The 27986-nt window shown below is 38.1% G+C and overlaps 1 protein-coding gene and 1 pseudogene across 23 annotated transcripts in view; one reads left to right on the plus strand and one right to left on the minus strand.

Annotated features, from left to right (window-relative positions):
* ZMYM6 (zinc finger MYM-type containing 6) overlaps window positions 1-27986 on the minus strand; it is a 45099-nt gene that overhangs the window by 14609 nt on the left and 2504 nt on the right. For 6 of the 23 annotated variants that reach the window (XM_086378331.1, XM_086378321.1, XM_086378364.1 and 3 more), the window contains exons 3-14: window positions 19700-19784; window positions 18635-18884; window positions 14811-14985; window positions 14521-14712; window positions 9519-9669; window positions 8781-8896; window positions 7672-7944; window positions 7350-7500; window positions 6332-6504; window positions 4460-4610; window positions 1796-1930; window positions 1314-1354 (exon numbers count right to left, since the gene is read on the minus strand). In XM_086378331.1, the coding sequence (XP_086234457.1) occupies window positions 1314-1354; window positions 1796-1930; window positions 4460-4610; window positions 6332-6504; window positions 7350-7500; window positions 7672-7944; window positions 8781-8896; window positions 9519-9669; window positions 14521-14712; window positions 14811-14985; window positions 18635-18884; window positions 19700-19784 (1893 nt within the window). Of the gene's footprint in view, window positions 1-1313; window positions 1355-1795; window positions 1931-4459; window positions 4611-6331; window positions 6505-7349; window positions 7501-7671; window positions 7945-8780; window positions 8897-9518; window positions 9670-14520; window positions 14713-14810; window positions 14986-18634; window positions 18885-19684; window positions 19785-21329; window positions 22016-27986 lie in introns of those variants that run through there. The other 17 variants (XM_086378283.1, XM_086378278.1, XM_086378312.1 and 14 more) reach the window with 5 other exon arrangements.
* LOC147374969 (uncharacterized) lies at window positions 23100-27304 on the plus strand (annotated as a pseudogene).

Below are 27986 nucleotides of genomic sequence, written 5' to 3' on the forward strand. Positions count from 1 at the left end.
GATGGTTGGATGGCATCACCAACTCAATGGACATGAGTCTGAGTAAACTCTGTGAGTTGGTGATGGACAGGGAAGCCTGGCATGCTGCAGTCCATGGGATCGCAGAGTCGGACACGACTGAGCAACTAAACTGACTGACTGACTGACTGAACGCTGAAATGTTTTGATAGCTTCAGTGCTAGCAGATATAGCTTGCCTGCTCATTTTTCTATTCTTAAAACCTTGGTGGGCTTTAAACTTGAAAAGCCAGCCATGACTTGTAGTAAACCTTTTTGTCTCAGTGTCACCTCCTTTCAAATCATCAAAAATACTTCATGTCTTAGCACAGATGAGAGCTTGGCCTTAGAGGCACATTATGGCAGCATTGATCTTACACCTGTGTTGCCAGGACTTTTTCAATTTATTCCATCATCCTTGCCTGGTTACAAGATAATTTCATGAACTAAAGGGTGTATCTGCTCTAAAACCACTTTGGGGTTTTTTGAACATTATCTCTAAGACCCTGCAGGGTGCACTCTCCTAAATTAACAGCATGAGATATCATAGCAATGGTCTAGCCTTCTTCACAGAGTTTTATCACATCTAACTTCTCCAAATTTATTGAATTTGGGGCACACTTTTTTAGTACAGCACTACCACTTAATGAACCTCAATCACATTGTTACCTGACATTTTTTAAAAGACTTTTAATTGTATCAAGAGCAAATATTAAGAGAGCAACACAATAACAAAAACATTAACCCAAGATATGACACATTAGGTTTTGTGTGATATTGATAAAGGATGATAGGAATTTTGTTTTCCTGCTAAAGTGATGCTGACATAAGACAGTGACATAGTCTGCAACTCTTTCAGCCTGCCAGATTTGAAATTATGCATTTCTTTAAATTTTTTTTTAATTTTGGGAAGTTTCACAATAAAGAATTTAAATATTATCTTACTTTGCACTATTTTCAGCTTCACATAATCCAAAGATGCATAAAACAATACAGTGAACTTTTCCAGAACCTTCTAGTCTTAAAGAAAAATACTTGAAAGTAGTAAGAGAAAAATAAGCAGCCAGATGGAATTAACAAGTATTTAAAGAAACTAAGGAACCAGAACACAAACAGTAAAACAAATCAGAAATGCATTCTTATTAACAATCTAACTTTAAAATTCAAAAACAAAAATTAGTGCATAGTATATTACTCCACTTTTTAAAACAACTAAGTAGCAAATAGAAATATACTCAGACATACCTTAGAAGCTATATATCAAAATGAAACTAAACCCAAGGAACATTAATCAGGAAGATAATTAATAAAACTTACATTTTCAATGATCTTTGTTGCCTCTTTAGTAACAACTGCACCTGTTATAAATTAAAACATACATTATTATCCCTAGAATATACACAAGTAAACACTGAAACCAAGAGGTCATTTTCCTCTCTCTAAGGTGGTCTAGAGTCTAGTCCAGAATTTCTCAAAAAATAGTACAAGGAAATTTGGCATCAATATCACCTGGGGTGCTTGGTAAAGGCAACGGATTCCTGGGCCCCAATCCCAACATACTGTGTTACAATCTCTGATGTTAAAGGTAGCTATATTAAATCATTGGGATTCCTTAAAAAATAAATTATACATACCACTTCCTTCTCTATGCACGCCACCCTGCTTGCTACCCACTTCCCTCAGGGACAGAGGGGCATGTTTCTTCATATAAATGTACATGTGAGTATTACCAGTAGGTGCTGTTTACACTAGGAAAAAACCTCTACAGTTTACCCAAATGCCTTTACTTCAAGTCATACCTTTTGAAACACCACTCCCTGTGGGCTGGGCAGGAGATATTTTTGCCAATGACACCACATTGGTTATAACTGGTGTTGTATTTGTCCTTGCAGCAGGGAGCGCCACTGAAGCAATGTGTGCCTTAGAAATATTTACTGATTAAAATAAACAAAAAGGTAAGACAAAAGGATCACATGCACACATTAAAAAAACTCTATTTAACAACGAAGTTTCAAGGCAATACAAATATATAACTGCATAATGTTGGGTTTCCCAAAGAAAGGCAATGCCAAAGAATGCTCAAACTACCGCACAATTGCACTTATTTCACATGCTAGTAAAGTAATCCTCAAAATTCTCCAAGCCAGGCTTCAACAATATGTGAACCATGAACCTCCAGATGTTCAAGCTGGTTTTAGAAAAGGCAGAGGAGCCAGAGATCAAAATGCCAACATCCACTGGATCATCGAAAAAGCAAAAGAGTTCCAGAAAAACATCTATTTCTGCTTTATTGACTATGCCAAAGCCTTTGACTGTATGGATCACCACAAACTGTGAAAAGTTTTTCAAGAGATGGGAATACCAGGCCACCTGACCTGCCTCTTGAGAAATCTGTATGCAGGTCAGGAAGCAACAGTTAGAACTGGACATGGAACAACAGACTGGTTCCAAACAGGAAAAGGAGCACGTCAAGGCTGTATATTGTCACCCTGCTTATTTAACATATATGCAGAGTACATCATGCGAAAAGCTGGGCTGGATGAAGCACAAGCTGGAATCAAGACTGCCTGGAGAAATATTAATAACCTTAGATATGCAAATGACACCACCTTTATGGCAGAAAGCAAAGAAGAACTAAAGAGCCTGTTGATGAAAGTGAAAGAGCAAAGTAAAAAAGTTGGCTTAAAGCTCAACATTCAAAAAAGTAAGATCATGGCATCCAGTCCCATCACTTCACGGCAAATAGATGGGGAGACAATGCAAACAGTAGCAGACTTTATTTTTGGGGGCTCCAAAATCACTGCAGATGGTGACTGCAGCCATGAAATTAAAAGACGCTTATTCCCTGGAGGAAAAGTTATGACCAACCTAGACAGCATATTAAAAAGCAGAGACATTACTTTGTCAACAAAGGTCCATCTAGTCAAGGCTATGGTTTTTCCAGTGGTCATATATGGATATGATAGTCGGACTAAAGAAAGCTGAGCACCGAAGAATTGATGCTTTTGAACTGTGGTGTTGGAGAAGACTTGAGAGTCCCTTGGACAGGCAGAAGATCAAACCAGTCCATCCTAAAGGAAATCAGTCCTGAATATTCATTGAAAGGACTGATGTTGAAACTGAAACTCCAATACTGTGGCCACCTGATGCGAAGAACTGACTCATTTGAAAAGACCCTGATGCTGAGAAAGATTGAAGGCGGGAGGAGAAGGGGAAGACAGGATGAGATGGTTGGATAGCATCACCGGCTCAGTGGACATGAGTCTGAGTAAACTCTGGGTGTTGGTGATGGACAGGGAGGCCTGGTGTGCTGCAGTCCATGGGGTCGCAAAGAGTTGGACACAATTGAGCAACTGAACTGAACTGAACTGAATGTTGGGTTGGGTGATCCTGTTTAGTGTTCACTGGGACTTAAAGGGTGCCTAATTCTCTAAAATTAGAAACTTCAAATACTTAATGTATAAAAATACAGTTATCGGCTTCAGGATTGACTGGACTTTTCCATTAGTGAATGTTAAAATTTCTACACCGAAAGCTTGATTCAAATAAAAATTTAACCTGATAATTTTTATAAATAAGTTGGTGACGTAGCTCTTCATCCACATAAGAACACTGATTTTGTTAACCCACATTATAGAATGAAAATTCCACCATTACCCGGACTGGTCTTAGGGAATGGATGATAACACAAAAGATTAGCTCAAGGCATATGTGGTCAAGGTGATGATTAATAAGATTGCAAAAGTAGACAAAGGCCAGACCATAAAGCCAGAGCATGTGAATCCTGTCAATTCAGGAGCACTCCAGGCTTTGATAAGAGAACATAACATCAAATGTTTTTAGCCTAACTCAGAGAAGTGCTACTTCAGAGAGCTACTTTCAGAACATGCCACATATCTATTCATCTGGATATTTTGACCACATTAGCTGTCCTACTTGCAAAATTATTTTATTCTTAGCCAGGAAAAACTTTGCTACCCATGAAGAACTGGTCTACTTTATTCTTTCTGATATAATTAATGTGTTGTTCTTTTTCCCTTGGCTACAAGCAAGCTCTGAATCAAATCTCATACCAGTAACAGCCACTATATTAACATATCCTCTTCCTTTGTTTGCCCTAATTTCTATTTTTATTTCTGCTTTATTAACTGAATAGCAACATATCACTTAGTGTAAGTTATTTATATACAGATAAATTCAATCAAAAGCAAACAAATCTAATTTTCCTAGAAAATTACTGCTTATATATTTATTGATTCCTTGGTATGTTTGATTTTGAAAACAAAAAGCATCAAGATTAATTTGCCCACTAGGGCAATCTTTAAGGATTCTTAAAGGAAAATTTAAGTAAATTTAGGCTATCTGAATGCAGTGAAATTTTGTTATTATATTATTTACAACTTTGAGTGCTGACAGTAACTTAGCAGTGACAGAAAGAGCCCATTAACCAAGTTTAATTTTACCTTTATTTTGTGAAAAAGGGTCATTCATAATTTGCTGACGATGACAAAACTCCAAGACACAAAATAGGTTACAGAAATGTTTGATGTTTCCTCGCCATTTTATGGACTCACTTAGCTTTCCCTGTCGTTTACAACCATCACACTTGGCCATCTGAGAAAGAAATGTGAAACAGGATAGGCTGAAAACTATAAAACAATGAAAACATAACACTAATCATAAAACTAGAAGGAACTATGAAAACAGAATGTATGAGTCAGTTGAGATCACAAAATGTAAGGTTCCTACCTCAAGATATTGTAGTCAAAAATATATACACTATTCATTTTATTGAGAAGATATAAAAATTGATCTCCTGTTTTCAAAATTACTGGTGAAGGAATCAAAAGATAGGCTTTTTTTTTTTTTTTTAAGGTTAAGAGGCAGCCTGCTGCTGCTGCTAAGTCACGTCAGTCGTGTCTGACTCTGTGTGACCCCATAGACAGCAGCCCACCAGACTCCCCTGTCCCTGGGATTTTCCAGGCAAGAACACTGGAGTGGGTTGCCATTGCCTTCTCCAATGCATGAAAGTGAAAAGTGAAAGTGAAGTCGCTCAGTCGTGCCCGACCCTCAGCGACCCCATGGACGGCAGCCTACCAGGCTCCTCCGCCCATGGGATTTTCCAGGCAAGAGTACTGGAGTGGGGTGCCATTGCCTTCTCCAAGAGGCAGCCTACTGCAGTATAAAGAATATGGGCTATGGTCACTCTGCTGTGCACCTGGACTGATACATTGTTGTTAATCAGCTATACTCCAATATAAAATAAGTTAAAAAAAAAAAAAGAATATGGGCTTTCTGGTCATAAAGACTTAGATTCATTCAAAAAATATCTAACTAGGTTTCCTTCGTCTTGAGCATTGAGATAGGTCCTAGTCATATAATTATGAAAACGACATACCTTCTCTCAAAGAAAACTATATTTTAGGTAGCTAGACAAGTAAACAGGTGATTTTACTGGAGTGTTACAGGTGCTGTTCCTCTCCTACCAGATTCTTGATGGGAACATTACATAACCTCCCTGGACCTTATTCTTTTTCCTTATTTATAAACAGGCAATACCAGAACAACCTAACAACAGCAATACTATACCTTATCTCTTAGGATTGTGAAAGTGTTAGTCACTTAGTCGTGTCCAACTCTTTGCAACCTGATGGGCTGTAGCCCACCAGGCTCTTCTGTCCATGGGATTTTCCAAGCAAGAAAACTGGAGTGGGTAGCCATTTCCTTCTCCAGGGATCTTCCCGACCCAGGGATCAAACTTACATCTCCTACACTGCAGGCACATTCTTTTACCATCTGAGCCACCAAGGAATGTGGTGAAGATTAAATGAAATAATATTTATGAAGCACCAGACATGTATTAGTGGTTTAATTGCAGCTTTTGTTGTTAGGCTTTCAAAAAAGTAATTTTAAAAAAAGAAGGCAGATGAAGGGTAGGGAGGTCAGAGTCATTTAACTCATGAAGTGAGAGCAAAGGCTCACTTCAAGTTCCTCAGAACCACTTCTGAATGAGAGAGCCACTTAAGGCAACATAACTGTGTAAAATTTCAACTACAAAGAACTAAAAGTTATAAATAAGATCCGTGTGCCTTACAAGAAAGCAAAAAATAAAAGGAACAGTTCCCCCAACAACAATAAAATCTCCAAAAATCCTATCTTCTTGACCCCAAAGATTTCATGTTTGTAGTCAACTGAATTTTGCTTTAGGAGCCCACAGCCCATAATTTATTTACCTAGTTCTAAACAACCAATTTCTCTTCACATAATCTGAATATATTTTAAATAGAAAATAACTGTACCAACTTCAGAAAGTCAAAGAGCTATATCATATTTACCTGATAAAACAGAACAGTAAATTTGGTCATGCAATCTTCACAACAGAACTCTTCCAACTTGCCCTCCAGTCGATTTTCTACCAAATTAGGGGATGTTTGTGAACAATAACTGCACATCTTACAGTAGCTTCCCCATCGTTCTCCAAAGTCACGGGCAGAGAGGAATTTGCAAACTGAGAACCAGAAGGATAAAAGGAAGATACATCAAGTTTACATTAACCAGAAGGCAGTGAAGTGAATTTCTACAGTCTTCAATAATACCAGCCTTAAGCTAACTTCTAAATCTGGACACAATTATTTGGCTCTAAGTTAAAAGATAGTCCTATCTGTATTCACAAAACAAACTCATATCACCTTTGAAACATACACTGTAAATATTAGGTTATCTATATTCAGAAACATAAGAGGTATAAAAGTTCCTTAAGCCGAGAAGCAGTAATTGCCCAAGTACCCCGTTTATGAAAGGGTACAAAAAAAGATCTCTGAAGTTAAACTTACAAAGAGATTTTCTATACTCCATACTAAGACCATTGTTCTAATTATATTTGGAAAGGTTTTCTTTATTGAGATTATTATAACATTTAAAAGGATAGACTTAGAAGTGAGTTAAGTATAAACTCAATAAAAAAGCTTCAAATTATACCTCAAAAAAGAAATTTCTTGAAAATTAATTGTGGATTAATAAGGCACCCCACTCCAGGACTCTCGCCTGGAAAATCCCATGGACGGAGGAGTCTGGTAGGCTCCAGTCCATGGGGTCGCTAAGAGTCGGGCATGACTGAGCGATTTCACTTTCACTTTTCACTTTCATGCATTGGAGAAGGAAATGGCAACCCACTCCAGTATTCTTGCCTGGAGAATCCCAGGGACGGAGGAGCCTAGTGGGCTGCCGTCTATGGGGTCGCACAGAGTTGGACACGACTGAAGCGACTTAGCAGCAGCAGCAGCAGCCCAACTCATCACAAATTACTTCATAACCACCACATGCTCTATGGCTACAACTGAGCTTTTTTCTTACCTTCACTACAGAATGGCTTATCAACTCCTGAGAATCGTACAGTCTCCTTTATAATTTTCTGTAGTTTACAGTAGTCACACATTGCCATAACTCTATTTTTCTTTTTGTATTCATCAGAGCAAAGCTTGCCACAAAACAGAAACATTCTCCCCTGCAGAAGAACAGTCATTAATATCTAATTAAAGTGTTGCTTTATTTTTAAGAAATCTTTTTCTTTCTCACTTCAAAGAAAACTGAGTGAGTGACTGTCAAACATGAAAAGACAAAAATGCTTCTATTGGATAAACTCATATATTCAATCCCTTTTATGATCTCTCTTTACCTTGTAAAAAAGAAGTTCTGGTTTTGTCGCAAACAGATGGTTACAGTGCTGACACCTGAGTCTGACAATCCTATGGGTTAAAGCAACTTGCTGGAACTGAGCAGGAGGCTGGAGACTGGCTGCAACAGAGCCACTGACGGAGCGGGGGGAAAAGGCAGAGGTGTGACCTCTTCCGGCTGACACTGCTGACCCAGAGGGTGGGCTTACAATCACTTGGGTCTGAGATACAGGCACTGCCGAAGAGTTTGCTCCTTTTGGCTTGTTAAATACATTCTGAATAAATACAGATAAGGCAAAGATTGTATCAAGTAAGAAATAAGATAACTTGGTCATTTTCATTTTCTCATTTTAATAAATTAATTTCCCCCAATGTTTCTGCAAAATTTTCTTAAGGAGTTCACAGAAGAGTTGAAATGGCATATTCCCAGAATAGGACTGAGGAATGTAGCACTAAAAGGTTGCAAAAAAAAAAAACAAACGCTGCAGACTAAAATTCAGGCTTTCCAGACAAAGATCTCTAGTACATAACTCTAATAAGTAAGACCAGGCTTCTCCTTTCCCTCCACCTGCACACCTATTACCAACCAGAATCTCCTAGCTATTAAGAGCACAGTGGCCACTTTGCTTTCTCCCTGGGGCCAAGGATACCACACCAGGGATCTTCCCACCCAGGAGGATCACTAAATTCTACCCTTTCTCTGTGTATTAGAGAGTAAGGAGACAATGTGACAAGTGGAGGCTTCCTATTCTGTGCCAGGAGTCATGATGTATCTGGCCCAGGATGAGAGGAACGGACACAGGTGCCCATCACCATGCCACCTATCCAAACCACAGCCTACTTCCATTCTTTTGAAAGGGAGACAGCCAAGGGAGAAAGTGGAAGAGAAAGGCAGTTTAGGTGAGAACGCTGAATAAAGAAGGACTAAAGCTCAAATCTTGGGCTCAGACATTTTGCAGAAATGACCTCTTGGACTATAATTGAACAGAATCTCTCTTCTTCCTAACTGAAGCTTAATCTTTGATAAGGATGGTCCCTTCGGCAGTTAACATTTTGCAACAGACCACTGCCTAAGAGAACTGCAAGGGTACAGCACTAGCTAAGGTCATACCTGGAAAGCCACCACACAGCTGGAGCTGCAGAAGCTGTGTATCGTTCCATTGGACATGGCCAGGTGATACTGAGGGACTGCTGAAGTTTTACAACTATGGCACAAAACCTGGACACCTTGGTAACAAAAAACAAAACCCAATGACTAAGTTACACAGATGAACAAATAAACCAAAAATGTATTAGGGGAGTAAAAATATCAAATATTCAGGAATATGCAAAACGAAAATGAAAGAACTTTATAGTAACATGTACAGCTAACTACAATTAAGTCCCACTTACACAAAAATTAACTTGGAATGTATATGTGTTTTTCGCTCTTTTCACATATGAAATTACAAAATAAATACTTTGATCAAGAAAATCACTGAAAAACTTTGCTGCTTAAAAATCAGCTCTTTGAGGGACTTCCCTGGCATCCAGTGGTTAAAATTTCACCTTCCAATGCAGGGGGTGCGGGTTCGATCCCTGGTTGGGGAACTAAGATTCCACATGCCTTGTGGCCAAAAAACAGAACATAATACAGAAACAATATTTTAATAAATTCAATGAAATTTTTTTTAAATGGTCACATCAAAAAAAACTTAAAAAAAAAATCAGCTCTTCGAAACAAAAGCAACCTTGGGTCTTTATTTAAACCACACAGATTGCTTTAGTTTTGTAATAAAGTGGAAAAAAAAGCAGTTACATTCCTCTTCAATAGTTACAAAATCTATAAATGTATGGAATTAAACATTACCTGAAGAAGTAACTGTCTTAACTCTGTAAGCAGATAAGCAATTAATAGAGCAGAAAAGCTCTGTTTTTCCTGAGTCATTCGTAGTCTCAATCATCTCAGCTGAGGGCCTCAATGATTTCCCCAAGGCATACGGAGGAGTTTGGGCTGAATTCTATTAAAATAAAATAACATTTAAATACCAAGTACAAGCACACATATATACATATGCTGTAAGGAAAGAAAAAAGGAAAAGCTACCTACAACCAAAGCCTCTGGCTAAAGTATCTGAGCATGGTATTTGACAATGATAGCAGCTACACCAAGTATAGATTTTCCTAAAACTGGGATGTGGGAAAAATAAGTTCTTTCATCGACTAATACAGGCGCACTTCATTTCATTGTGCTTCACTTTATTATGCTTTGCGGATACTGCGTTTTTCACAAACTGAAGATTCTGTGGCAATCCTGCGTCAAGCAAGTCTATCAGTGCCATTTTCCCAACAGCCTTTGCTCACTGTGACACATTTTTGGTAAATCTCGCAATATTGCAAACTTTTTCATTATTTTGTTATGGTTGTCTGTAATCAGTGATCTTTAATGTTACCATTGTACCTACTTTGGGGCTGCCATGAGCCACAGCCATTTAAGACAAGCTTAACTGGTAAATGTTGTGTGTGCTCTGACTGCTACACTGACTGCTCGTTTCCCGTCACTCTCCCTCTCCTCAAGTCTCCCTGTCCCCTGAGACACAACAATACTGCAATTAGGCTAATTAATACCCTACAATGGTCTTCAGAGAGTCAAGTGAAAGGAAGAGTCACATATCTTTCACTTCAAATCAAAAGCTAGAAATGATTAAACTTAGAGAGGAAGACATAAAAAGCTGAGGCAGGCCCAAAGTGAGGCTTCTTGTGCCAGTTAGCCAAGTTCTGAATGCAAAGAAGAAGTTCTTGAAGGAAATTAAACATGCTGCTCCAGTGAACACACAGATGTTAAGAAAGCAAAAATGTCTTACTGCTGATATGGAGGAAGTTTTAGTGTCTAAAAAGATCAAAGCAACCACAATGTTCCCTTAAATCAAAGCCTAACCCAAAGCAAGGCCCTACCACTCTTCAATTCGATGAAGTCCAAGACAGGTGAGGAAACTTCAAAAGAAAAGTTTGATGCGGGCAGAGGTTGGTTCATGAGTTTTAAGGAAAGACATCATCTCTATAACATCAAAGTACAATGCAAAGCACCACGTGCTGATGCAGAAACTACGAGCTATTCAGAAGATCCAGCTAAGATCATTAACAAAGATGGCTACATTAAACAACAGATTTTCAACACAGATGAAACAGCCTTCCATTGGAAGAAGATTCCATCTAGGACTTTCATCCTACAAAGAAGCCAATGTGTGGTTTCAAAGCTTCAAGGAAAGGCTGACTCTCTTGTTAGGGGCTAATGCAGCTGGTAACTTGAAATGGAAGCCAATGTTCACTTATTATTCTAAAAATCCTAAGGCCCTTAAAAATAAGGCTAATTCTACTCTGCCTGTGCTCTGTAAATGGAACAACAGAGCCTAAATGACAGTGTATCTGTTGACAATGCAGTTTACTGAATATTCGAAGCCCACTGTTTAGACCAACTCCTCAGAAAAAAAGATTCCTTTCAAAATACAACTGTTCAATGACAATGCAACCGGTCACACAAGAGCTCTGACAGAGATGTACAATGAGATTAATGTTGTCTGAAAACAAGCCTGCTAACAAATCATCCATTCTGCAGCCCATGGATCAAAGAGTAATTCTGACTTTCAAGTTTCATTATTTAAGAAATACATTTTATAAGGCTATTGTTGCCATAGATAGTGATTCTTCTCATAGATCTGGACAAAGTAAATGAAAAGCCTTCTGGAAAGGATTCACCATTCTAGATAGTGATTCATGGGAAAAGGTCAAAATATCTACATTAACAGGAGTCTAGAAGAAGTTGACTCCAACTTTCAAGGATGACTTTGAGAGATTTAAGACTTCCGTGAATAAAGTAACTGTGCATGTGAAGTCGCTTCAGTCATGTCCGACTCTTTGCAACCCCATGGGCTGTAGCCCACCAGGCTCCACGGTGCATGGGATTCTCCAGGCAAGAATACTGGAGTGGGTTGCCATGCCCTCCTCCAGGGGATCTTCCCGACCCAGGGATCGAACCCGTGTCTCCTGAGGCTCCTGTACTGCAGGCGATTCTTTACCGCTGAGCCAGAGCAGAAGCCCCTGCAGACTGGTAGAAATAGCAAGAGAACCAGAATTAGAAGTGGAGCCCAACGATGTGACTCAATTTCTGCTATCTCATCATAAAACTTTAATGCACACAAAAAAGTGATTCCTTGAGATGAAATCTACTCCTGTAAAGATGCTGCAAAGATTGTTGAAATGTCAACAAAGGATTTAGAATATTAAGTAAGTTTAGTTAATAAAGCAGTGACAGGGTTTGATAGGATTGACCCCCATTTTGAAAGAAGTTCTACTGTGGGTCAAACGCTATCAAACAGCATTGTATGGCTAGAGAGAAACTGTTTATGAAAGGAAGAGTCAATCCATGCAGCAGACTTCATTGCTGTCTTATTTTAAGAAACTGCCATAGCCACCCCAACCTTTAGTAATCACCATGCTGAGCAGTCAGCAGCCATTAACATCGAGGCAAGACCTTCTTCTAGCAAAGAGATTATGACTCTCCGAAGGCTCAAATGAATGGTTAGCATTTTTAAGCAATAGCGTATGTTTAAATTAAGGTATGCACATTATTTTTTAAGACATAATTCCACTGCACACGGCATAGTATTTACACAGTATAGTGTAAATAAACTTTTATATGCACTGGGAAATCAAAAATTCATGCGTCACTTTATTGCAACATTTGCTTTACTGTGGTGGTCTGGAACTGAACACGTAATATCTCTGAGGTATGCCTATAAACACTCTCTTTCTAAAGGTGAGGAAAAGACACATTCTGAATAAGTTAGTTATCTAGTAAGCTGCTTTCCTAGCTACAGAAACTGGATTAACTCAATTATACCTCTGAAACTCTTAACTGATGAAAACTCTATAAATAACATTTTGGAATTATTTAAGGATAAGTTGTTCACTTTTTGAAAGGACCCACTGAGACCTGAAACATACCTCTTTAAACCAAATATATATAAATGACATATATGTGTGTATATATATATATATACATTATATTTGTGTATATATGTATATAAGAATTGCTAATATAATCTTCCTTTATTGCAGTGGTCTAGAACCAAACTCACAATATTCCTGAAGTATGTCTGTAAAATAAAAACTGAAAAAAATTAATAACTATTCAAATATATTAGCAACAAAATACATTAAAAATAATGAATTAATTAGTCATAACATACTTTTCTCATCACAAATAATCAGAGACCAAGTAATCCACAAACCTAAGGACCACCCCCAGGAGAGACTTGGACATCAGTCTAAGAGACAGTCTACCACCTTGAAGGTCACTTAACTAGTAAAACTCTTTAGCAGGAGACAAAAAAGATGTTTAATGTAAATGAGGAGATTCCGCAGAACTACCTGTTTTTCAAGCTGAGTTTCACAATAAAATTTGCCTATAAGTTTATTCACGTTTTAAGAAACACAATAATACTGGCCACCATTTATATAAATTAAAAATATTATTACTTACTGAGTGCTCATCATGAGCCAGGCCCCATACTAAGCAATTTTATGTACACTGTACTGTAAAATCCTTCCAATAACATAGTGAGATACTTTAAAAAATTATATTAATAAACTGTAACTTTAATTAACTTAACCAAAAAAACCCAAAAAACAGAAAAGTAGGAGACTGAACTTACTTCATCTGGATCCAAAGTCCAGGCTCCTAGCCACTAGCCTATACTGTCACTGGCACACTGTAAAATCTTTCACTAATAAGTTACACAGGGAAGTAAAAGGTAGGAAAACATAAATTGCAAAGTTTCTTTACATAATCCTCTGGGTAAAAGAGGAACACCACTTACGAAGTGGACAGAATACAGTACCAGTAACAAAATCAGGAATGGAACTGATCTGAGGACTATACACACACACACACACATACATACACATATAACATGGATTCTATTCTTGCAAAAATAGTAAGCAGACTGCCAAAAGTGGCTAAGTTCCTAGAAAAAGGATACTTTATAAAGATGAATGTCCATTACTAACTGCTCAGAGGAATTAAACCAAACTCCCTAACTGAAAAAAAAATTTAATTATCATTTACACATTTTTTGAATATAATAACTTCTTTTTTTTAGGACTTCCCTGGTAGTCCAGTGAGTAAGACTCTGTGCTTCCAATGCAGGGGGCACAGGTTCAATCCTTGGTCAGGGAACTAAGATCCCACGTGTCACATGGTACAGCCAAAACATAAATAAATAAAAATAAATTTTCAGTTTATTTCTTAAATATTCAGCAATGATTAAATTGACACAAATTAATACATTTAGTAACAAAACTAATAAATAAAAATTAGCTAAAGTTAAAAAAAAGGCAGTTGGAAAACAGAAAAATCCAAAAAAAAAAAATACCTAAAGCATCCTAATAAAGCAATGTTGCCAAAATAATAATTAATTCCAAAACACATTTAAAATACATACTTTCTAAAATGAAAAAGATATGTTTTATATTTGCTGATTGTATCATTTTTTAACTCTTGGTCATAGTTTATCCACAATAATATGGGGTTTTCTTCACTATCAATAGAGCACAAAATATTTCACACTCATGAAATTATGTTTGTGAATTCGTGGCCATGAAGGAAACCCTAAAGAATGATCTAGTTCATCTATCTTATCTTACTATCAAAATCAACCCTTAAAGTTTCACAATCTATCCCATTTTTCTGGAGGGGAAATCACACACAAGATCAACTGATGGGCAGAGCTCACTCTATTCTGCGCTTTGTCCCTGTGCCGCCACCTGGAAAGGGGTGCGCCTGACAGGGCACAGGAGCCTGCCGTTCGTACCTGCTTATATGCCGTGATACTTGTGGAACTAAAGACCTTCTGGGACTGGCAGGGACCAGAGCTACTGTAGCAGTAGCTCCCACAGTTCTCACAACAGTTCATGGTGAGGTTGTTGGTAGAATGAAATTTTGAAAAACAGGCATCGCTACAAAGACCATGTACCACATTTTGATATTTAACTTCAAATCGAATCTAGGAAAGAAAAACACACAGAGATACAAAGTAAGCAGAGCCAGTAGAAAACCTCTGATCTGTGAACAGAATCTGAATAAAGACGAAACAGAACTTACATCAGCATTCTTCTGACACATACTGCACTTAGTTGAAATGCTATTGGTATATATGGTAACAACAGGTTTTCTCTTCAGCTCATAAGAAGAAAGGCATGATTGGCTGCAGAAATCTTTGCTAGGAGAGGAATTTTCAAATTGGGTTGTGATCACATCCTTTGGATTTAAAATGTCTCTAAAAATAAATAACAAAGGCAAAATGAAATGTGTTCTCCCTAATTGTAATTTCTTCCTCTTTGTGAGCTAAAATAACTACATTTACTAAGGACAGCTATTGTATAAGCAGAAAATGGCTGGCCCTGCGACAGGCTTCTGGAAAACTGGGTTTGATGATTAGTTCTATTACTTCTCAGCTGAGGGACAATGAGTGAGGCAACAGGCAATTACTGGCTCAATTTCCTCATGTATAAAATGGAGTTCATAAAACTTAATTTATAGACGTGTTGAGGGAGAATTACATTTAAAAGATATCCAGCCAGATGCTCATGAAAAAAACATTGAGGCTTCCAGTTCCAACCAAGTTTCATCTACTGGAGCCAAAAAGAACAAGTGTCCATCCCACAACCAGACCACAAAACACTTGTCCTCCTATGAGCCAGCAGCTGCCAAGAGTAGAAGCATAAATGAAACAACGAATGAAAAAATTTTTTATTCAAATATAAGATTTGAGAAACATAAATTATCAAAGATTTGCATTAAAAATTAGCATGATATAGAAAACTTCACTGTAACTGAAGAGATCCAAGAAACAAAAGACAAACAAGGGTTATTAAGGCTTGGTATCAGAGGACAGATGGAAACAAGAATGAGACAAAAAGAACAGAAATAACTGAGCTGTTCTATGAGACTCCTAGAGTTATTTTGTGAGAGCTCACTGTTACAATAAGCACTGCCAGTAAAAACAGAGGCTAAGTTACTGCCATTCTTCTGACAAGTATAAAAACTGAAGGAAATAGTCATTAATTAGAAACACTAGTGCAGGCCACATAGTAAAGAATAATACTGGCAATAATATTATGTACTATAATAACGTACTGGGTAATTACTATGTGCCAGATATTGTTCTCTTGACTCAAATTATCCAATTTAATGATCACAAAAAACTCTATAAGGTAAGTATTATTGGGAGACCACATCAGAAAGGTTAAATAGCTTGTCAAAGTCATTCAGCTGGATAAGCAGTGAAGCCAGAATGTAAATCAAGGCGCTGAGTCTACCATGTACGCAGCTCATCATTTCACTACTCTACCTTCCATCCTGCACCTTCACCACACTTAACTATTCTATGGTAAACTACAAAAGAATTCCAAAGGCGACAGAGCACTACTTTAATCTTCTATAACTCAGCCTTAATAAAAAAATAGTCAATCTTGAGGACCAAGTGGATATGCTTACATGCACATGAAATACTAATACTGAAAAGTGATTCTTCTACTAAAATCAAAGCAATTAAGAATTTCATTTAATAATGAAAACCTACAAGTGCCATGTATACATACATATACCAATGAGAATGACTTTTTAATGAAAATCTGTGCACATGAATATAAATGCATTCTAAACCTTACACATCCAAATGTATATGCTACACCTAAACATTCACCTTAGAAAAACTATACCTCTTCCAACAACAACATGGCTCAAACACTTTTTCTAATTTCTCATTTAGTTTATAAGAACTCTAAGCACAACTTCTTAATTTTATAGTCAGATATCATGTTTAACAGTATGACTCAATTTAATCATCTACAACAGTCAGTTGGAGACATCAAGTAACTTCTGGCAACTTGCAAAAATCAAACCCTAGCTGAAAAGATAGATTTATCACCTAACTTAGCCTAAAGGAATGTTTCACAGTCTCTGAAGGCAATGCCAGATCAGGAGACAAAAAATTTTTCTCAACAACAGTACTGTGGTAAAAAGCCAATGACAAGAGTGACTATTTTTAAGAAAATAATATGTATTTGGATGTATAAGTCATGTTCTATTCTTTCCAATTTAATTAATTTGGGCTTCCTTGGTCCAGTGGTTAAGACTCCACATTTCTACTGCAGGGGGCATGGGTTCAATCTTCGGGTGGAACTAAGATCCCATGTACCATGTGACTTGGTCAAAAAATAAAATAAAGTAAAATTTAATTAATTTCCTCTTGATATTTGATATATTGAAGCTGAACACCTAAAATCAGAAAACTAAATTTGGCTTTCCCCGTAGTTATGTATGGATGTGAGAGTTGGACCATAAAGAAAGCTGAGCACCAAAGAATTCATGCTTTCGAACTACGGTGCAGGAGAAGACTCTTGAGAGTCCCTTGGACTGCAAGATCAAACCAGTCAATCCTAAAGGAAATCAACCCTGAATATTCATTGGAAGGATCACTGCTGAAGCTAAAGCTCCAATACTTTGGCCACCTGATACAAAGAACCAACTCACTGGAAAAGACCCTGATACTGGGAAAGACTGAGGCAGAAAGAAAAGGGGGCAGCAGAGAATGAAATGGTATGGGATGGTTAGATAGCATCACCAACTCAATGGACACGACCTTGAACAAACTGGGAGACAGAGGAGAATTTATTCTTCCAGATCAGTTTCATGAGAATGACACAAAAAAGTTAAAGTAAGGTATTGGGCATTTTGTAATAAAAGTAAATCTGAATATTTAAGTAAAGTATTTTAGAATTTCTCTTTCCTTTTAGTTGGGGATTTCCATTTTAATAGGATCTACTTTTAGATACCTAAGGTCAACACAACCAATCAGATAAAGAAACTATCGTTATGTCTCCAAAGACAAAATAGAGGTCACAAATTATATGTTAACTATACATAATATCAAATTTATTATTTAAAATAATAGGATCCCACTTATTAAGCATTTGCTATGTGCTAGGTCCTGTGCTAACACTTTCTCACTAAAACCTGAGGAAGTAGATATTACTTACTCATGAAGAAACTGAGGCTGAGAAAAGTTAAATATCTAGCCCAAGGTCATACAGCTAGTAAGTGATAGAGCTATTAATACAATCTAAAACCACGCTTGTTTCTTGCTCCACATTAGTGACTACTCCACAACTCACTATATTCCTAGAATTACAGTACCTCACAAATAGGCAAAACATGCCAAATTCTTCAAACTTACTGAGATAAGTTTATGATTATTATTAACTATATTATTTTTTATTTTTCTGCCCACACCGTGCCTAGCACGCAGGATCTTACCTAGTTCCCCAACCAGGAACCAAACCCATGCCCCCCGCACTGGAAGTGCAGAGTCCTAACCACTGGACCACCAAGTAATTCCTAAGAAAGAAATTTATAGGACTCTGTTGCTACTTCTTCCTCTCTCTGCATCTACTCGTTATTACAAGGCAACAGTGACCTCCAACAAAAGCTCACAAGGACTTCTCAGGAATAAATGCATTACTTTTGTGGCCAATTACCTTCTAAAGAATTAAATAACTTTCAAATACCATTATAAGGGTGATATTATTTCATTCTATACTTCAGTAACTTTCAAGATAACAAATAATTTTAAATGGTTGTCTACAATTACAACAGACATACAATATATGAGTGATCCTGCAATCTCTCAAAGAGTTTCTTTCTTTCTAGTAAAATTTAAATTGAAAGACATAGGAAAACTGGGTTAGGCAATCCTTTTTTACATCAAGTCACTTATTTAACTTTACAAACTTTAGAATTTGCAAATTTCTCAATTAGCTAAAAAATATTTCCAAAGAAATGTGCTAAAGAAATTTATAGTAGTGATAGTATGTTTGAACTAAATACACTAAAAAAATAAAAAGATATAATTAACAAACTCATACTTTGAGCAGTTTGCACAGGTTTTCTTGGGAGGAGGTAGTAGGCAGACAGACGAAGAATGTCCGATGATGCACCTTGTGGAGCAAAAGAGCTGAGTAGATCCTGTCTTATGAAATGCAGTTTGACCTTTATAAAGCATTTTTTTACAACCAGAGCAAAAAACCTGAAGAGCTACAGCTGGAACTGAAGGAAGTGATACATTTGGGCCAGATGATGCAAGAGAAAGCTGAAAGCCTGGGGTCAACTGTTGGGCTATAAAAACAAAATAAGAAAAAGAAACAAACAGAAAAAAAAAATTTTCATATCAACATGAACATATATACATTCTCTATTTTTTAGGACAAATTCCCTCAGTCTGGAAATCCAATATTGAGACAATGAACCACTCCAGAACAGGTGATTTCCAATTTATTTAACCATGACACACAGAAAGAACCACATTTCACATTACAACCCAGGAGACACATATGCAGATTTGTATGTATGTGAATAGGCATACAAAATTAAATAGCTGAAACAACAGTTTTATGAAATAATATGTTTCCTTACTATATGCATCACACTCTGATATACAGTTGACCCATGAGCAATTCAGGGGCAGGGGTGCCAACCCCATGCAGTCGAAAATCCATGTCCTGCTATGTCTGCCTCAAAACCAAAAGAACAGACAAATGACTCATCCAAGGGCAGGCAGCTGAAACTTTGGATAGAATCAGGACTCAAACTCTAATTCTTTTGATTTCACATATTGTGATTTCCAACTGAACATAAAAATCTCCCCATACTTAATTTACAGATCTATAAAATGAAAATACTGGTACTGTATTTATTGAAAAAAATCACCCAAATAAGTTGACCTGCACCCATTCAAATCCATGTGTTCAAGGATCAACTGTAATCATATTCCACTTTTTACAATTGTGGTCAAGACCAACCAGCCAGTCTGAAAAGCACTGCTTTGTCTAAAGGAAGAAAACAGACTGACACGAGGAGGTACTTTCCATCCATTCTACTAGTCAGAATAGAACAGATACGGATCGTAACTAACTTACAGTTCTGCTTCTTACCAAGAGGACTATCACTGACTGAAAACACAGCACTGATTTTCAGTTCACTTTCCTGAGCTTTGGGCTTTGAAGCATGTATATATTCCTTAAAGAAAAAGAAGAGACAGAGAAACAGTATAGTGTTAGTACCTGAGTAAACCAGAAATTCAAACAAAAAAAATAATCATCATATTTATCTCTTCTACCTTATAATCCTAGTCACCTTCACAAATACTTCAAAAGTCAAAATTTACAAGTTATTAGGCTGATTTAATCTTTACAAAAAGGATCCTGTAACTGGAGAATCTTTTATGATACTTATATTTACTTACCACATGTAATCTTGAGAGGGAGGGGACATACGTATACCTGTGTTGCTATATGGCAGAAACCAACAGAATATTGTAAGGCAATTATCCTCCAATTAAAAAAATTTTTTTTAATTTAATCTTGCTATACACAGATATTTCAATGCTGAGCACTACTTTTTTTTAGGCTGTGTTTATAAGGGAGCAATAAATGAAATTAAATCTGAGTGATTTCGAGTTTGGATCACATTAGTAATTTTATCCAACAGATTTGCAAGCTGTCATATCTGTTAATGGCAGAAAAGATATGTGTTTCAATGCAATCTGCTCATTATATACAAAATCATCACAGCTTAAATCAGATTTATCTTTAATATATTCTTCAAAATGCTTTAAAATAATATATAATCATGGAAAAAAATTTAAATACACGAATCTCCCTTAGAAAAGACTGCCCTTTATTCTGAGATATGAACTATCCTACATTTGGGGGGAGGGAACAGATGTTAAAATAGCCCTACATATTTCAAAATAAAAAGCTTTTTTAAAAATAGTCTTACTTTTTTTGAAACAATGGTGATAATAAGCAGTAACTGTTTTAATCTCCCTGTACTTAGCAAAATAACTGATGTATCAGTTCCCAAAGTTACTCGGGCATTACTCTGGAATAGTAAATGCCAAAGATTAAAAACCACTGCATTAATTTACCACTTTCCATGGCACCAAACAAGCTACTGCCTATAACGTAAGACCTACTGAACCTTCTCTATGGATGAGAAAAGTGAGCTTTAGAGACGTTCATCAACTTGCACAAGGTCACAAAAATAGCAAGTGCACAAATGGGAATCAAACCTAGGTCTGTTTCAAAACCCATGCTCTCTCCCTCACAAATGTACAAATACAATATAACATAATTACAATAATGAATTCCAACCCTGGCCCCCAAGTGAAGTTTCCCTGGTATAGGCTCTCCCATCTCCTTTCACTCACAGCACTTGTCATAATTCATCACTTCATATTTATTTGGGTGATAATCTGCTTAATGTCTAACATCCCTCTTCCTCCCACACTAGACTGAAAGGACCATGTCCACTACAGGCAGGGATCCTATCTGTTTTTCCACTTCTGTACATTCAACACCCAGCACAGTCAACATTACACAACGGAGAAGACTAAGGGCTCTGACAGATAGAAACAAGTGCAATCCTGGTTCTTTTTCTGCAGTGGGGTGGCCAGGCACCGACACAACTTGAAACTTTTTATCGTATAGGACAATGGTTACAGAACACAAAGATTCAGGAAAACCCACTGCTTGGGCCCAACAAAAGACACTATTTGCCTGCTCAGTTCACAGTTCTCTGGGCTGCAAGGGGACAGGCTTTTTCCTACGTGGCTCTAGTAGAAGGTCCATGACAGTAATCGATACAAGAAGAGCCACATCTGAGTCTAGCTGTAGGCGGCTGGGTGGCTAAGGCGGGCCAGCCTCATTTCAATTTCTTGAGGGTGACCCTGAAGACACAGATATGGATGGCTGAGTTGTTGCAGATCTGGAGCAGCGGCTCTCCTGTATCCGTCCCTGGTTCCCACTCATCCACAAGCTCCAAGGCGGAGGTTCTGGCAGCCGTGTGCAAAGACCTGAAGCTGCTAGCCTTCAGCTGTAGGGCAATGTGAATGACACGGGTGACAGGCAGGCCCAAGTGGTGGATGAAGATCTCAGTGCAGGCATTCTGAATCCCTGCCCTTCGGCCTAGCAGTTTCTGGCAGCAGGCCAGCTGGACCATAAGGCCAGTCTTCTTGTGGACATAAATGTCACTGGGCCTCCAGGGCAGGCGGTGGGGAAGCCGCTCCCACAGGGTATACTCCACTGGGTCAGGCTCAGCCTTGACAACCCCAATAGGCTCTCGATTTTCAGCCATGCTGTGTGTCTCTCTTCAGTCCACAGTGCCCTCCACGTGCTCGTGGCCCACTCCCCTGCCAGGCCACTCAAGCAATTGGCTGGGATACAAGACGCTGTCCACAACCCCCAGGTCTAAGAAAGGGAGAGAAGGAAAGGGTGCGCTGCAGGAATGACAACGCTAGCAATCCCAGTATTTAGGAACAAGTTATTTAATCTTTTTCAGTTCCAATTTCCTTATCTAAAAAGACAGTATTACCTAACTCACTGGAGTGAATTTATGGGACATATGATTTAAAACAAATAAAGTACATAGCATGATGCCTTACAATTAGCCAAAAGTTAAATATGACTCATCAACAAAATGCTAGCTCTTATTATTATTTTCATAATTATAACACCGAATAAATATTTGTTGAAAGAGTGAGTCCAAATTCATTCAATTCAAAGTGTGTGTGTGTGCTCAGTCACTCAGTCATGTCCAACTCTTTGCAACCCCATAGGCTGTAGCCCACCAGGCTCCTCTGTCCACGGAATTTTCCAGGCAAGAATACTGGAGTCTTTTACCACTGAACCACCTGGCAATTCAAAGTGGACATTCTTAAACACTATACTTAAATAACAATATTCATTTACTGGCACTTGTGAAAAAGGAGAAGTTAAAAGTACATATATAGACTGCCTTCAACTTAACCAAAAAGAACACTTAAGACTCAATAAAAGATCGTCTATCATCAACTCAATCTCTTAATATTTTTCTAATATGCCTGCTACATTTCCCTAGTCAGTTTCTCTTACTTCACAAAGTAACTGTTCCACACCTCCATCACTCATAAGTCCAAACCCCATATATTTCTGACTCAGTAATGCTTCTATTTCACCAAGAAAATAGAGGCAGCTAAGTAAGAATTCCCTCAGCATCCTGACTGCCTCCTCCACCATGCCTACACACGGGCTGGCAAACTGTCCTTGAACCTCACAGGAAAAGGCAACCTCCTCAGCCATGGCTGAAACCATGCCTGTTTTCGGAGTCCCTTTCCCTCCCCCTTCTTACAGCACTTCATACTTTCTTTGTATATCCTAAGCCTCTCTCCACCTTGTCAATGAAAGCGGCATGAACTGTAAAGAGGCAAAAAGGTAGTCTATATGGGTTCTTAGAACTGCAATTCAGGGATCACAGATTCTGGAGGAAGCCAGAATAGCGTCCCAGTGGAGGAGAATGCATAGGAGATTTTACGGGGCAAAGAAGGAAGTTCAAGCAGGCTTACACAAGCTGTTGACTAAGAATTTGGATTGGAGGATAAATCTGTTCTGTACATATGATTGGGTTATCGAGCACACCTCATCTGTTTCTAGAGAAAGGTATGGTTTCCTTAGTCTGGAAATAGTCCAGTTCTTAGCACTGTTCTTTCCTTTCGGCAACTCAGCAACTATTCAGCAATTTTACGTTACAGAGTTCAGCAAGAGTTTGGCATGGGTACCAAATATCATGACCCTCAAGGAGTCTCAGTCATTCCTGCCTTTGTTCCTTTTACAACTTCCATGTTGGTTTCTTCCCTTCAGCTTATAAGGAACCTATTCCATAGGGAACTACTGACCTCTCTTCTCTCTCCCTTTTCAACCAAACTTAACAGAAAAAGTATTCCATTCTTTCTCTACTTCTTCACTTTGATTCCCTCCTGAACACAATGCAATCAAGCTGTTGCTTCAACTGAAAGACAACCAATTATCTCAAATTGCATAATTCAATAAACAATTTTAGGTTTTATCTTTCTTGGTCTCTCAAAAACATCTGACATCACCAATAATTCTATTGGTTGCCTTCTGATTATGTTATTTCAATTCATCATTACTATTTCTTAGTATCCTTCGTTAATCTTATACTCATCCCAAGTAAAAGGTGGGCTCCCCAGGTGGTTCAGTGGTAAAGAATCTGCCTGCCAATGCAGGAGACACAGGTTCAATCACTAGGTCGGGAAGATCCTCTGGAGAAGGAAATGGCAACCCACTCCAGTATTCTTGCTTGGGAAATCCCACGGACAGAGAAGTTTGGTGGGCTACAGTCCATGGGGTCACAAAAGAGTTGGACTCAACTTAGCAACTAAGCAACAACAAAGTCAATGGTCCCAAATTCAGTGGCATTGGAAACCTTTAAAATCTTGTTAAGACATAGATTTTTGGGTTTCAGCCTCAAAATTTCTTATTCAGCAGGTCTGGAGCATGAACCACCAAGAACATACATTTCTAATAGGTTCCCAGGTAATAACAAGGCTGCTGCTTGGGAGATTACTTGAAGCCATTTTGAAGCATTAAATTAATCCAGTTCCCAGCGCTCTATCCTGAGCTCTACTCTTTTTTCTATTTTTGTTCCCTGAACAATCTCATCCACTTTCATGTCTTCAACAATCACCTATATAGGGTGACCAAATAGAGCAAATAAAAATATAAAACCACCAGTTAATTTTAAATTTCAAATAAACAACAAATAATTTTTTAGTATAAGTCCCAAATACTGCATGCAACATGCATGCTAAGTCACTTCAGTCGTGTCCGACTCTTTGCAACCCTATGGACTATGGCCCACCAGGCTCCTTTGTCCAGGGGGTCTTCCAGGCAAGAATACTGGAGTGGGCTGCCATGCCCTTCTCCAGGGGATCTTCCCAACCCAGGGACCAAACCTACATCTCTTACATCTACCTATATTGGCAAGCAGGTTCTTTACCACTAGCTCCACCAATACTTACATGAAAAAAATATTCATTGTTCATTTGATAGGCAAATGTAACTGAACATTGTTTTTAACTGGCAACACAATACCTACATACAGATAACTCTCTAATCTCTAAATACATGCAGGCGCCTCCGAGGGCAAAATTATCACTTGAATGCCCCCATGAGCCCCTTGAACACAACAGATCTCCAACTACACTTATTCTTTCCCCTTAAATCCTGTTCCTAGCCCCTCAGTAAATAGTATCATCACAAACTGAACTTACTGAAGCCAGAAACCTCTGAGTTTTCCCGGATCCTCCTTGACCCTCATACCTCATATACTATCTTTAAGTCTAAATATCTAAAATTTATTCTCTTCTCCCACTTTACTGTTGAAACACCCAACCACTGAATATATCACATTCTCTCACCCCTCAATGATTTGGCACATGCTCTCTTCTCTGTCTGAAGCTTTTAATCAACTGCTGTAACTCAAGCACTACCCGCCCTGTGAAACCTTCCTCTTCTCCCTAGACAGACATAAGGTATCCTTTTCCTATGTTCCCCATGCACCTTACACAATATTTAAAATTATGGTAATTATATCATATTCTGATTCTGTATCTGTACAGATTATCTGCACAGATTCTGTATCTGCACAGAGGGAGCACAAAGCAACAGAAAGAACACGTTTGAAGTCAGTCCAAGCTAAGTTCCTACTCTAACTCTGATGCTTCCTTTGAGTTTGGTAAGTTACCTAACCTGTCCTTCCTTCAGTTTCCTCCTTTTTAAAATGGGGTAAGGATACTTCCCTCCTATGTTTGTAGAATTTAAATGAGAATGGGCAAGACACAATCAGCATACCTTTGGCAGGGCACAGTCACCACAAATAATACCTCTCCCATTTCCATACCTTTACTCCCCTTCATGCCATCAATTCACTTGAGAGCAGCGGCCCTATCTTTTCATCTCTGTAGCGCCTCTGAAAACAAAATAACTCACACAGCTTAGCATCCTGGTTAAGGGTTTGGGCTCTTGAACCAGACCACTTGGGTTCAAATGCTAGCTCATCGATGTACTAGGTTGTGTTACGTTTTATCTGTGTGTCTGTATCCTTGTGTGTGAAACGGGAATAATAACATACTTAACTCACAGGATTTGTGAGTGTCATGTATAAACTGCTTTCAACAGTGTTCAACAAGTGCTATAGGTCATATAAGCAGGAATAAAAGCTCACTGAATCACTGAGTGACAATTCATATAGCTTTAGTATCCAGAGCAGACCCCTGGTACATGAGGAAATAGCCAACTTTTTCAACTTCTCTACTATTTTCCAGTATTCAAATATTTACAATATGCAAACATGAAAAGGAACACACACTATTTGTTCAATTGGCTTTTCCATCATAGCCGACACTCAATCATGAAAAATCATAGCCCATTCACCTTCAAGCATTAATATAAACCAAAGAGAACTGAAGAAGCCCCCATCCACATAAATTTACATTGCAAGCTGTCAGTGGGATTTTCTTTACCACAATTTTTATATTCAGAAAGAATACTCAATTAATTCATAGTTCAATATTTCTTAAATTTTTCGACTACAGGCAAAGTACAATGAAAGAAATATTGGACCTGGAATCTTAAAAACTGGTTTTGTATGCCAGCTTTGCCATGAGACCTTGATGAAGTCACTTACTCATGTGACTTCATGACAGCATGAATGCTGTTTCCTCGTCTGTGAAACACAGGCTCTTTTATTTTAATTATTAAGCACATGCAGTCATTGTGCAAGCAACTGAGGTCAAGTAAGACCAGACTCTGAAAACAAAATTCATAAAAATGAAAGCACTACACACAATTTAAAGAATAAAGAGAGAGAGAGTGGCTAATTCTAAGTGACAAGACAGTTAAACTGTATCTTAAAAGAGGAGAAACTTTCTGCCAAGCTACCTAGTTTAGGATACAAAGGCAGAAGAAATGCCATGTGCAAAGGCAAGGAAACAAAAATTAACAGAATATACCTTTTTGTGAAATGCAAATAGTTTGCAGGATCCTAGATTAGAAAAGGTGGGAAGGATGAGTGATGACAGTGAAGAGGGAAACAAAGGTCTAAATGTGGATAGTTTGGATATAACATGAAAAAGTTTATGTTTTATCCCACATGAGGAGACAAGGTCTTTAAAGAGAACCATGTCATCAAACTTGTAAAGAGTACCTTAGGGCTCTTTCCCTGCCGCTGTGAGTCACATGGGAGGCAGAGGTTTAGGAGCATTCGCGCTTCGGCTCCACCACTGCCATGGCACCATGGCTGTAACCCACCGCACCTGGGTGGGGGAGGCATTTCTGCTGGAGCTGTAATGGACATTAAAGCCGCTTTACAAGAGGTGCTCAAGACCACCCTTACCCAGGATGGCCCAGCACAGGGGGTTTCAAAGCTACCAAAGCCTTAGACACGTGCCAAACCCATCTTTTTGTGTTTGCATCTAACTCTGATGAGCTTATCTCAAGTTGGTGAAGGCCCTTGTAATGAATGACAAATCAACCTAATTAAGGACAATGATAACAAAAAAACAGAAGAAAGGGCAGGCCTCTGTAAAACTGACAAGAGAGGGGAAAAAACCCTGTAAAACAGATAGTTGCAGTTGTGTGGTGGTTATGGACTACAGCAGAGAGTCTCAAGCAAAGGATGTCATTGAGGGGTACTTCTAATAGAAGAAATGATTTAATTAAAAACTTGGCTCTTGTTACTCAAAAAAAAAAAGAGAGAGAGAGAGAAAGAGTACCATGGTATCACTATACAAGATTTTCATGAATGTGACTGAAGAGATGATGTTTAACAGGAAACTCAATGTTATAAAAGTCCAGATGAGAAATAATGAAGAGAGGAAAAGGAAGAGTGAAAAACTCTTAAAAGGTAGAATCCACAAAACGTGGCAAACAAATGGTTACTTCTGGCAAAGGAAGAAGAATTACTATCTGGAGGGAAAATAAGTGTCATAGATACCACCATCCCCCACCCCACATCCTGCAGACACTCCCTCCGAACCCTTCACAGCACAGCCCTTTAGGAAGGCGTGGAGTTGATGAACAGACAAACTATTTGACATCCTGTCCTGGAATGATACTGCCTTTGAGATAATATGAGAAATAAAATCATTATTATTTATATTTTCAGTATTATTGGTTTGCTTCTGCAATAAAGCCAGTAACTGGAGTATATGGCAAAGGAATTGTCCAAGACAAAAAAAATCACTTTTTGCCAAAACAACTAGCTGGTCTCTCTACATTGACGTCCACAGATTTCTAATCTGGGTCCCTAAAGGGTAGCCATATGACCTTTCCAAACATGTTTATCTTATTCTACCAAGTAATACCCTACAATGGCTTCACA

Source organism: Bos grunniens, chromosome 3 (assembly GCF_055505025.1).
Source record: "Bos grunniens cultivar Pamir isolate PY7600 chromosome 3, Bosgru_T2T1.0, whole genome shotgun sequence".
NCBI lineage: Eukaryota > Metazoa > Chordata > Mammalia > Artiodactyla > Bovidae > Bos > Bos grunniens.